General features: G+C 43.7%; 1 protein-coding gene across 3 annotated transcripts in view; it reads left to right on the top strand.

Moving 5' to 3' along the window:
• Zfyve26 (zinc finger FYVE-type containing 26) overlaps window positions 1-11,605 on the top strand; it is a 66,615-nt gene extending 55,010 nt beyond the window's left edge. For all 3 annotated transcript variants that reach the window (XM_048361872.1, XM_048361873.1, XM_048361871.1), the window contains 8 exons: window positions 54-272; window positions 2,628-2,825; window positions 3,536-3,735; window positions 5,261-5,402; window positions 5,697-5,756; window positions 7,012-7,194; window positions 7,819-7,863; window positions 10,187-11,605. In XM_048361872.1, the coding sequence (XP_048217829.1) occupies window positions 54-272; window positions 2,628-2,825; window positions 3,536-3,735; window positions 5,261-5,402; window positions 5,697-5,756; window positions 7,012-7,194; window positions 7,819-7,863; window positions 10,187-10,390 (1,251 nt within the window). In that variant the 3' untranslated portion in view covers window positions 10,391-11,605. The remainder of the gene's footprint in view (window positions 1-53; window positions 273-2,627; window positions 2,826-3,535; window positions 3,736-5,260; window positions 5,403-5,696; window positions 5,757-7,011; window positions 7,195-7,818; window positions 7,864-10,186) is intronic.
• The last annotated feature ends 1,430 nt before the right edge of the window (window positions 11,606-13,035 follow it).

Below are 13,035 nucleotides of genomic sequence, written 5' to 3'. Positions count from 1 at the left end.
GTTGGATTCTCTTTTTTTTTTTTTTCCTTTTGTACTCTCTCCTTTCCTATCAGCAAGATGATGATTACTTGGCCACCTTAAGGGAACTTGAAGTGACCCTTCGAACCCAGAGCCTCTCCCTAGAAGTGATTCCTGAAGGGAAAACCATGAACAACACCTACTACCAAGAATGCCTCTTCTACCTGCATAACTATAGCACCAACCTGGCCATCGTCAGCTTCTACATGAGGCACAGCTGCCTGCGGGAAGCCCTATTGCACCTCCTCAACAAGGTGAGACATGGAGCAGCGTCTCCTCTCCTTGGACCCTCCCTTCGGCTTAACGCAAAGTCAGGGCGTGACAACAGCTCCAGCAGAGTCAGCTCAAAGTGGAAGATTTGTTTTTCATTATTGTCTGATGAGTGTGTAACAAGTCTTAACTTAGATCTCAGGTCACCCTCCTGGCTAGCAGTGACAAAGTTCATCCCTTCTTCCAAAGGGCTGAGCCTGTTTCCACTGGGCTCCCACTTTGCCCTGGAATGGTGTCCACTCACAGTTGTTACCTTGAGGGCCATGGCACAGGTGCTGTGCACTTGATAAAAGGAAGGGTGCTCTTTTTGCTTGGCTCTTCTTCCCCTAGCCTCCTCCCACAGAGACTGGGGCACCACTGAAGTACATTGCTTCATTGGAACCTCTGATAAGCAATTAGGAGAACTCCATTTCACCATGGCCCTTCAGCATTTCTTTTCATCTGAACATTCACTAATACCTTCCTGAGAAATTAAGTAATACCAAATTTCATACAAAAACTAAAGGAGCTCAAAGTAAATATTAATGTTATCCATGTACCTTAAATTTGAACAATGGTTAGTGAGTTTATAGGTAGACATATCTTCATCGGATGGCTGCAAGTGAAATCGACAGTTTATAGCATGGTGGTAAGCAGATCCCTATAGGACAGTAATAAAAACAATGTTTGGCCATTGCTTGGCTACACTTGTGTCTTAGCTGAAGTCCTAAAGAACCATGTAGAAAACATGTGATTTGGAATTTAACTGCTGACTTTTTTCATCTATTTCCAATGAGTTTAGAGGTAAAAATGCTTCTCCCAAGCAGAAATTGAGAATGGGACTCATCCCCTCCTGTTCCTTTAGACAGCTGTAGTCAGAGAGTTAAGCTGCTTAACTCCTTATCTTGGTAGAAGCTGACAGCAGCATGCCCCTGCTTTGTGGCTGTCAGAACTAGGAAGAAAGTCTTCTTTTTATGCCCTGTAATCAGTAACCCTTGGCCTGAAATAACTTTGTTTTGTTCTCAAGCAGGTATCTCAAGCACATATCGTGGAAATGACCTGAGTGCCTAGGGTTTAGAATCTTTGGAAACAATTCTGTTTTTAGTGTTTTCCCTGCCTACCTTATGTGTGCTTATTCTGTCTGCAGAATAGGCTTCCTAATATCTAAATACACTCACATTATTCTCCTCCCTAAAATACTCCAATGGTTACCCAATATGAAATCCAAATAAATTAGCCTGCTATAGGACCTATACACACACACACACATCAGCCCCCCAAATTTTCTACTTTACTTTCACCACAAATTCTATCTATACCTCATTCCAGACTTATTAAATTACTTAAATTTTACTGATCATTCCATGTAGTGACTTATCTCTGCCAATCTTCATGCTCTGTTCCTTCTACCTACTGCCCTGACCTTCCTAGTTTGTTTGTTTTTTTTTGAAATCTCCTATTTATCCTTTCAGAGCCTCCCTGTTAAGTACTCACAGAACACACAAGCAGCCCTAATTACCCCTCCCTGTATACCACCTATGTGCCTGTTTTACTGCATTTATTTCACCTGATTGGTACTGTTTGTTTATAAGTGAGTCTTCCTATCCTCACCAAGAAGGCCTACATTTTACCTCTGTGTGCATTCAGGCAATGGCTTAGTACTAGTTATGGATGAATGAATGGGTAGATGAATGGATAATAGGAATATTCTTAAACTACCCTGCTAAGGAGTTCTCAGAAGAGAGCTGTCAAAGGAGAAGGAATTCTCCTTGAAACTGATCCCCTTGCTTAAAGTCTAAACTAAAACACTTAAGTTGGGCCTGGATTTCTTGATTAGGAAGAAATAGAAATCAGAAAGGAGCCTTAACCCCTGCTCACTGTAGATATTCTCACCACTTCTGTGTATATTTTTATAGTAGAGGCAATAGGACTTGATAATGAATTTGATGTTGAAGTTTCGGGGAAAAGAAGCCAAGAGGCTATAATCCTGAAATTCTAGCTACTTGGGAGGGGTAGATTGAAGGATCATGGTTTTGAAACCAACACGTGCAAAAAGTTCATGAGAACCCATTTCAACCACTAAAAAGCTGGGTGTGGTGGTATATATCTGTCAGCTATGCAGAAAGCATAAACAGAAGGATTGTAGTCCAGGCCAGAGAGAGAGAGAACCTATTTTTAAAATAATGGAAAGCAAAAAGTGCTGGGATGTGACTCAAGTGGTAGAGTACCATCCTGGCTAGCACCAGGCCTAGGAGAATACACCGTAGCAGGGTCATGAATAAAAGGAAATACAGAGTGGATGCCAGACTGAGCCAGGAACAAACTCCAGACTCCTGACCTCTCACCTTGCCCTGCTTTAGGACAGTCCTCCAGAAGTCTTTATAGAAGGAATTTTCCAGCCAAGCTATAAAAGTGGAAAGCTACACACTTTAGAAAACTTGCTAGAATCCATCGATCCAACCTTGGAGAGCTGGGGAGCATACTTGATTGCTGCCTGCCAGCATCTACAGAAGAAGAACTATTACCACATTCTGTATGAGCTACAGCAGTTCATGAAGGTAATAGCCCTATCCTCCCTTCTACCCATGTGTCTAATGCCCCGCCATGCAGGACAAGGTGTATAAGAGGAGGGAACAGGACTGTCATTTCATCTCTTTGCTTTGCTATTTAGCTCTAGAGCCCTAGATCCATCTTGCTCTCTACTATTGTTCAGCATGAGGATTTCACTTACAATGTAGAGGTGAACTTAAATCTTGTCCATAATGGCATTTAGCTGAATTCAAAGAATGTAAAGGTCAAAAAAGATACAAGACTCATAAAAAATGATGAAATAGTAAGTATATTTAGAGAAAAATGCATGAGGAAGAAGGAATAGTTTCCTCTCAACCTATCTTAGGCTTGCTAGTACTAAAGCATGGAGACATTAAATCATTCAGGCTAAGAACAAAGCCATGGTGAAAGGTAAAAACCAGAATTATCTACTTTTAGATCACTTTGGTAGTGGAATAATTCTGGCCCAGGAGCTCAGCCACTCAGTTTTCTTTAGAATTTCTTGGGCCTTTGAATTACTGATAGACTAGCAGTTCAGCTGGCAATGGGATGTGGGTAGCCATCCTTAGCAAGGAAGAAGAAATGAACAGGAGATAAAGATAGGGACACAGAAGAGACCAGAACAAGAAAATCTACTTCCTCCTTGGGAATTAGAACGAAATTCTCATCAACCCCACCCTCATCACTTTAGATCTGGTCATTCATTTTGCTCTTCTAGGATCAAGTTCGGGCTGCCATGACCTGTATTCGGTTCTTCAGTCACAAAGCCAAGTCTTACACAGAGCTGGGAGAGAAGCTCTCATGGCTCCTTAAGGCCAAGGACCACCTGAAGATCTACCTCCAAGAAACATCCCGCGGCTCTGGAAGAAAGAAAAGCGCCTTCTTCCGGAAAAAGATGACTGCAGCTGATGTGTCCAGGTAGGTAGCTTGAGGCTCAGAACCTAGTCAGTGCAGGAAGAAGGCTGGGACTCAGTAATGAAGCTGCTCTTGCCCTCCCTTGAATGCTTAAAAAAACATAAGTGAAAAGCGTTGTCACCAGGTATTGGTGGCTCATGCTTGTCATCCTAACTCCTCAGGAGGTTGAGATCTGAGGATCTCATGTCAAAGCCAGTGGGCAGGAAGGTTTGTGAGACTCTCTCATTAATAACAACAACAACAACAAAAAAAAAGCCACAGGTAAAGCTGTGGCTCAAGTAGTAGAGCACTAGTCTTTTTGTTGTTGTTACTTTTTGCCAGTCCTGGGGCTTGAACTCAGGGCCTGAGCACTGTCCCTGGCTTCGTTTTGCTCAAGGCTAGCACTCTACCACTTGAACCACAGCACCACTTCCATCTTTTCCTTTGTATGTGGTGCTGAGGAATCCAACCAGGACTTCATGTATACAAGGCAAGCATTCTACCACTAGGCCATATTCCCAGCCCTAGAGCACTAGTCTTGAGCACAAAAGCTCAGTGATAGCACTCAGGACTAGTGTTCAAGCTCTGGAACAGGCCCCCAAAAAAGCTTTGTCCCTGGAGGACAGAGTCTGGATAAGCACAGAAAGTGATTTAGAGGAGCTTATAGGGCAAGAGGGGATAAGGAGGATTAAAATCACATGCTACAACTAAACCAAATTCACCACTCCTTACAGTGGGCAACAAAGGTCCTGCATGATCCTGTCGCTGCTGAGGTCTCCTTCTGTCTCTCCTCCTGTCTGCTTCTATGCTAACCATCGGTCTCCAAGTCGTTTTTTCCTTTAGGCTTAAAATCTAATCAAGCTTGCTTGATACTGCCATTGAGAATGCAACATCTAAAGAAAATGATTTGGGCTGGAAATGTGGCTCAGTGGTGGAGTGCTTGCCTACCTAGCATTCCTAAAGCCCTGGGTTCAATTCCTCAGTACCACATAAACTGAAAAGGCTGGAAGTGGCCCTATGGCACAAGTGATAAGAGTTCTTTAGCCCAGAGCACAAAGAGGCTCAGAGACAAAGCCCAGGCCCTGAGTTCAAGCCCCAAGACACACACACAAAAAAAAAAAAAAACACCAAAGATAGAAAATGATTCATCTTTCTCATCTGTTGCTTTCATGGGCTTAATCACTGGATATTTTCTGTGTTGCTCTTTCTTTCTCCTCTCCTTTATAGATTCAATGAGGGCATGACCTCTGCCTTCCTTAACTTCTGGTATTGCCCCTGAAATATTGGTTCTCAGTAAATACTTACTGATCCCATGCCTGGCCTTTGTGTTTCCACTGTACCCTTGAACTACTGTGCATGGTACTCAATAACCCAGTTTCATTTGGTCATAACTGCTCAGAGGGCATTTTGGATTTCTTTTTCCCTTCACATTGTTTCCTTGGCTTTTTCTGTCACCCTCATCCTACAAGTGCTCAGTCCCCCATCCCCACACAGTTCACCCCTCTGAAGCCTCTCAAGAGGCTGGACTCCACATATCCTTTCCCCCTAGGCACATGAATACACTTCAGCTGCAGATGGAAGTGACCAGGTTCTTACACCGGTGTGAAACTGCTGGCACCTCACAAATCACCACTCTGCCTCTGCCAACACTGTTTGGAAATAACCACATGAAAATGGAAGTTGCCTGCAAGGTACAGTGTTTCATGTCCAGCAGACTGCTCCCATCCTTCAGAAGGCTCATCATAGTTTTAATCATCTGGGCCTCGCTTCTGCTGTTTGATGGCTCCCCTCCCACTGGGTCAGGAGCCACAGATGGCTGGGAGCTAAGTCCATTTTCCTCATTCTGTGTCCCTAGTGTTTGACACTTAGCAGAGTCTCAATAATTATTTGTTTAAAAATTGAATGAAGGAGAGGGTTCTCATTCTTGATTAAGGAGCTACTCTAGGAATTAATATTTCTTAAAATACATGTTTCTCTCCTTTCAGATCATGCTAGGAGGGAAAAATGTGGAAGATGGTTTTGGGATTGCATTCCGTGTTCTGCAGGTATGACTTGGATTAGTCAAAATTATGCTAACGGCAATCAGCACATTTCTCACATTTCTGTGAGGTATTATTCTTTAAGAAATTTTATCTGAGGGTCTGGGAATATGGCCTAGTGGTAGAGTACTTGCCTCGTATACATGAAGCCCTGGGTTCAATTCCTCAGCACCACATATATAGAAAAAGCCAGAAGTGGCACTTGTTAGCTCAAGTGGTAGATAAAGTGCTAGCCTTGAGCAAAAAGAAGCCAGGGACAGTGCTCAGGCCCTGAGTTCAAGCCCCAGGACTGGCAAAAAAAAAAAAAAAAAGCAAAAAAAATTATTATTTTTTTATCTGAAGGCAGATATATATGTACTATAGGGACAAAATTAGGGAGGTGGCAACTAGTGAACTGGGTTAAATGCAAGACTCTAGATCACTTTACCAAAAGCCAATAACCATTCAAGGGCTATCAAGTACCTGAAACCCTAATCTGAAACAGTTCCTATAGCTTGTCCTGTAGAACCTCCACCTGCCCTCACAGAGGAGGGTGGCTGGAGAGAGCACTTGGGAGAAGATCCCCCAGGCCCATGGCCTAATGGCTAACCTAGACCAAGCTTAAGGCATTTCTCTGGCAGTTTTCAGCAAATCAGTCTTTTTCTGAACACTAAGGCAGCTCTTAGCCAGGGGCCAGGTGTTCGATAAACACCAACTTCCTATGCCATTTTCCAGGGAAAGGTAACTCAGGAGACAGGACAAAATGGTCTTGGGAATTAGATTAGAACATTTTCAGAAAGTACCACTTCATTATTTTACTTTATTTGTGCCAATAGTGGACCTTGAACTCAGAGCTTTTTCACTCAACACTGGCACTCTACTACTTGAGCCACACTTCAGCTTCTATCTTATTGGTGTTGAAATGGAGATAAGAGTCTCAGGGACTTTCCTGCCAGGATTCTCCTGGACTTTTTTTGCTGGCTTTGAACCATGATCCACAGAGCTCAGCCTTCTGAGTAATAAGGATTATGGATGTGAGCCACCAGTGCACAGCAAGATGTACCATTTCAGATATTAAGATTACAATTTTTATGGATTCATACTAAATATCTGCCTGGCTCTAACGTAGAACTTGCTGTTTGTTTTTTGGTCTGTTTGTATTTATATTTATACTTCCTGTAATTACTATAGACCACATGGCTTATCTGCCTTAAGCATGTCTCCTCCCTTCCTGCTGTTGTCCCCTGCCATCCGAAGGCCATTGGCCCGTATTCTGTTCCAGGACTTCCAGCTGGATGCTGCTGCAACCTACTGCAGAGCTGCCCGGCAGCTGGTGGAAAGGGAGAAATACAGCGAGATCCGACAACTGCTCAAATGTGTCAGTGAGTCGGGCATGGCGGCCAAAAGCGACGGGGACACTATCCTCCTCAACTGCGTGGAAGCCTTCAGGAGAATCCCACCCCAGGTGCACCCGCTCCCTTACCTCTCTCTCTGGGTCCTCCATCTACTTCACGGTCTTTTCCTCATCTTCTTTATTTCTCTGTTCCCCATAATATACCTGAAATGCTAGCTACAAGTTCCCTTTCTCTTTCTGACCCTCTGCAACAGTGGTCTTCCCTGCTTCCCTTCATGACCTCTATCCCCAGAAGGCGTATTGTATGCCCATGAAAAGCTCTGTGGGCTGGCATAGTTCAGCTGCTCTCTGTGATTCTACAGGAGATCAGGATAGACCAGCCTATGGTCTTTGAAGTGTGTTGCCTACAAATGGCAGGCACATAGCTTCTTTGGTGAAGCTAAATAGGCACATAGCTATGAAGCTATGGCAGGCACATAGTTTCTTTGTGAGCTAAACAGGCACATCTGTCTGTGAAGGGTAAGGACTGGCTTCTTAAGAGATTTTCTTTCTCCTGAAATTGCCACACTTGTTGTTAGCATTAGTTTTCCTTTATTGCTATTCTAATAGGCATTGAGTTTTAAAAAGAAGAATCAGGCAGGTACCCCCACCCTGGAGCACAGACTGGACTGGGCCCTGTCTGGCTCCCAGGTAGAGAGCCTTCTACTCACACTGCTTTGTCTCCATTCTGCACAGGAGCTGGAGGGCCTGATCCAGGCAATACATAATGATGACAATAAGGTGAGGCAATGCTAATAAGCAGCCCCTGTTACTTTCCTTGTTCCCACAACAACTCTGTGTAGTATTCTATCCTGGTTTGTGTGTTATCCAGAGGTGGAATTGGGACTTGGATAGTGGTTTGGCAAGGAAGAAATAAATAGGGAACAGGTGAATATTTACGGTCTCTCCTCAGAGAGCTCTACAAAGTGCCTCCATCTTTCTTTAAGATGATTAAGTAAATGAGGTGATCAATTATTTCTTTATTGTAGAGAGAAATGGTGACAATAAGAAAAAGCCTCAGTCAACCTATCCACTGTTTTTCTTATTCACCAAGCTAGGCTTCCACCCTGGTGCTAGTGAACTCTTACCTTCCCTGTTTTGGAAATGGGTCGACATTGCTTCATATTGCTTCTGTGAGGATTGCCAGCCATATTGAACTATTCCCAACTACCCCACTTGTGGCTAACCATGATCCTCCTGCCATCTGCAAGCCAGACAGAGCTGCCCTGGCCATCAGCAGAGGAATGTTAGGGCAACTGAATCCCTGGTGATGAAAATTTACATTAGGCAAACAGCATCTTTTAAAGAGCTCTCCCGGGGGCATTATTGCTAATCCCAGGACAGAAGATGTTAAGAAACCTCCTGTTGTAACTATTTCCTCATTATTTCTACAATATCCTAATGAGATCCTTGGAAAGGATACAGTTCCAATATTCTGATATGGAGAAAGACTTTTCTAGAATCAGACTGAGAACACAACAGCCAAGAAAGATACCTAGATTCCCTGAGTCCCACACAGGGTTCTTTCCTAAGCCTTCACTGAGCCACCCCCAACAGGGCAGTGGCTTTGTCCCTGTGAAAGACATGCTCTGCAATCTAGGCAATTATTAATACTTTTCAAGTATGTTTTTTTCTTAGCAACTGTTCTAATGAACTGACGTGATCTCAAGCCACATGATCTTGCCAAAATCCTATTCCAAACTCTCTGGAAAAATGCCCTTCTTCTCTTAGTAGGAATTTTGCCTTCCAATTTGTGATATTTCATATATATCTAGGCTTAACTAGAGCTGGCAACCCAGGTGAAGGTTCACCTCCCTACCCCACCCCCACCCGGTTGCAACCTAGGGAGACAGCACATACATACAAACAGCATGACCTGATTTAGTGAGTTGAGGACATGCCAGACAGCTTCTAGTAAATAGAAAATAATATGAAATTGAGCTAAGGAAAGAGATGTTAGTAACAAAAACAAAAGTATTACACATGCAACTACTAGGAGTTGCAGTGGGAGTTTTATGGTGGCTTATGGAGACCTTACTGCTCTCTCACTGAGCATGCAAGCTAACAAGGGAGGTACTGGTGAGACCCTGGTCAGAGACAGAAGGAATTTTTATCCCCTTACTAAGCTGGGAACTCATGGGACAGAGAGCCACAGTTAAAAAATAAGTAAAACAAAAAAGAGAATAGATTGAGGCTAGACGTTTTCTTTTGGAGAAGAGGGGGGAATGGAAGGAGGGAGAGTTGTTTTGGTTTTATGAAACAGGAGTTCATGTAGCATGGGCTTGCCTCAAACTCATGATCTTCCTGCCTCAGCTTCCTGAGTGCTGTAATTACATTTGTATACCACCACATATAGCTGAAGTTAGACCTTAATTAAATCTTTTCTAGTTGTGTACATCCATTTTTCTTCCCAAATTTCCTGTTTAAAGATTTTTTATTTTTTTTTGGCCAGTCCTGGGCCTTGGACTCAGGGCCTGAGCACTGTCCCTGGCTTCTTCCCGCTCAAGGCTAGCACTCTGCCACTTGAGCCACAGCGCCGCTTCTGGCCGTTTTCTGTATATGTGGTGCTGGGGAATCGAACCTAGGGCCTCGTGTATCCGAGGCAGGCACTCTTGCCACTAGGCTATATCCCCAGCCCCTGTTTAAAGATTTTTTTCATTCACCAAGTTAAAAACAAACATAGAAAGCCAGGCACTGGTGGCAGTGGCTCACACCTGTAATCCTAGCAGCTCAAGAAGCTAAGATCTGAGGATCGCAGTTTGAAGCCAGCCCAGGCAGGAAAGTCCATGAGACTCCAATAAACTACTCAGAAAAGGCTGGACATGCCACTGTGACTCAAGTGGTAGAGCTACCAAAGCAGCTTAGAGACAGCCCTGAGCCCTATGACCCATGACTGACCAAATGAATGAATGAGAAATGGAATCTGTGAGCCCATTGTAGTGGGAAGGTATCCCAATACTGATTGGTGAGAAGTGCAGTCTGCTTGCATCATCTGACTCAGCTCTGCATATTGCTTGGTGACTCATCTGTGATAGATTCCTTTTCATTGTCTCTCCAACACCAGGTTCAGGCCTACCTTACTTGTTGCAAACTGCGTTCGGCGTATCTGATTGCTGTGAAGCAAGAACACTCACGGGCCACCACCCTGGTCCAACAGGTGCAGCAGGCTGCCAAGAGCAGCGGGGATGCAGTAGTACAAGACATCTGTGCCCAGTGGCTTCTGACAAGCCTCTCCCGTGGTAGCCATGGCTCAGGCTCCAGGAAGTGACCCTGGGTAGCAGGGCCAAGAAAACATAGCCTGAGAACTGTGGCAACAGGAGCAATGCCCTACAGCCTATTTTCTCCTGTGGAAAAGGACTTCTCTGGCTCTGCCCCAGATGGAAAAGAGCTGGATTGGCCCCCTTCTTTCCTACCTAGGCAAGAATAGGACCTTTCACACAAGTGCCATGTTTCCGTAGACTTGTGGAATCTCTGTGTTTGTCCGAAGATAGCCAGTTCTTTCTACCTCAGAGTGAGTGAGTGAGTGTGTGTGCGTGCATGCTGCTGTGCACTCGTGTTTACACCCAAACATTTTCTAAACAAAGGAGACTCTCCTTCCTTGAAAAGAGGCACTTTACTTTAGACTTTTGCCAGTCTGAAAACCTTCCCTGCGTTTTGGGTCTTAACCCGGGTTCTCCTGTTTGTACACAGTCCCTTCTCCATGTGACATTGGTAGCTCTTCTTAACTAGACAGGTTTAACAGAAGGTTATAAAGCAGCACCAAAAGGATAGCTATTCCCTTCCCAAAATTCATAGGGGACTTTTCAACCTGTGGAATGAAATGGCTTTACACATGACTCCTCCCACAAGCACAAGGCGATGACGTGAGTCTTTGGAAGGAAGCCTGAAGACGGGGCTTTTCTGACGCCTGCACCAGAAAGCTCTGGCTGCAGTAGAGATGATGAAATCTGCCATGTCAACGCATGAAAAGAGTATGTGCCATTGCATTCATCCTGAAGGGAAGGACAGGCAGACCTGTCCAAGTAAGGACACAAGCACAGAGATGGCTCTTGTAAATATCCCTGCTGCAAAGCTGATGGGTAAAGGAACATGGCTTCCTCTTTAGAGTCTGGGGCCATATATAGTAGTTGAGGTCCTGTGACTGAATGGCTAGACATTGTGAATCTGAGTTCTAGTCCTGTTTGTGCCTCTAGAATTGATTAAGAAGCCACTTCCTCATTTCCCCCCCACCCCCACTTCTCTTCAGTCTCTTTGAGACCACAGGGTGGATATGCAAACACCTGAGTCATTGAGACAGCGTGTGCTGCTTTTCTGTCTTCACAGAGGGAACCAGGGATTCATTTCAGAATTGGGCCTATGGCCAAGAGTCTAGATAGGAACCAGAGGAGGGTACAATGAACAGATCATGTCTAGATGATGGGAAACTAGGTGAAATACTTATAGAATGTTCATTGGCTTGTCTTCCCATGTGACATGGTAATGTTTGAGAAAGGGCCTGTCAAAGTCTTTGACTTGGATTTGCAAATGGGAGGTCTAAAGGAAAGCTCTGAAACCCTGAGTCTCCCACTAGCCAGAGCTCAGTCTGTTATCTCACCTGTGATGCTGAGACAAACGGGAGCTGGAAGCTGTAGCCAGTGTCTCTGGTGCTTAGAAACCCTGTGGATTTCCATCTGAACCAAAAATTTCAATAGCAAAATAAAATTTAAAAAACTAAACATCTGTGAACATCTGTTGGATTCAATTTTGATCTTGCTAGAGAAGAGAAAGAGTATATGGAAACTTCTAAAAATCCCTTAGGGGATTAACACATGGCTTTTTTTCCCTTCCTTGTGTCATAGAATGCATCTGACACCCAGGAAATGTCTTCACCTGGCCTCTGCTTGCCCTTCTGAGTCTGCCCTATTTTGCACTGAGCATAAGCACTTTATACATATGGGCTGCATATCCTGTAGCCCCTAGTTTGAGATTCTAAGACCAGATTTTCCTTTTCCACTAACTAGTTGAACTCTACAATAGGCAACCATTGACCAGACAGACATAAGATGAGGCTAAATGCCTGTGTCGCACCGCTGCTTCTGTTAAAGCAACAGTTACACAAAAACAGTTGTACATGTTGAGGTGTTGAATGATCTGCTACTAACAAACCACAATAAAGTGTTATCTGGCTAGTTCCTTGGCTTCCCGAGTTATTTGTGCTGTTTTGGCCATACCTATTCCTTTTGTTTTGTGTTCTTGTTGAGAGGAAAAGATTAGTGGGAAAGATCAAGTGGCCTTCAACTCTTCAACTTTCTTTAAAGAAGTTTCATAATGACTAATGTCTCTGGTTAGGATTCATCTCATTTTTAAGGGTTGATATTGACGTTTAATAATGAGCATATATAATAACTGTTGATTTTCAGATGATTTGTAGAGACCCAAGGTAAAAAGGACATTGTAAGCAGTGGGAAGGAACAGGATATCTTAGGCTTTTCACTCTTTATGATACCGGTTTAGCTGCTTGACACATTCGTTATTATAAAATGTCTTTGAAACTACTAATTATTTCTTCCTGTTGATGGTTAGAAGTTTGAATATTGACTCTATATCAGGTCAACTTGCCCATAACATTTGTGAATACTGTCTATAAGAAAATTCATGAATCACTTTAACATTTGACTCATTAGTTCTAGCCGGTTTACATGTCAGACTGAAGGCCACATTTGGCTACTGTCCTGAAAAAGATGGGTTCATTCTTTTTGTCACTGTCAGTTAAGTATGAAAAAAAGTGACTCATGCTAGGTACCATTGGCTCACACCTGTAATCTTAGCTATATGGGAGGCTGAGATCTGAGGATTGCAGTTTGAAGCCAGCCCAGGCAGGAGAGTTCATGAGACCTTTATCTCCAATTAAGCATCAAAAGGCTAAAAGTGCTG

Source organism: Perognathus longimembris, chromosome 14, assembly GCF_023159225.1.
Source record: "Perognathus longimembris pacificus isolate PPM17 chromosome 14, ASM2315922v1, whole genome shotgun sequence".
NCBI lineage: Eukaryota > Metazoa > Chordata > Mammalia > Rodentia > Heteromyidae > Perognathus > Perognathus longimembris.
Note: the sequence above shows the minus strand (reverse complement) of the source record. Positions and strands in the feature narration are given on the sequence as shown.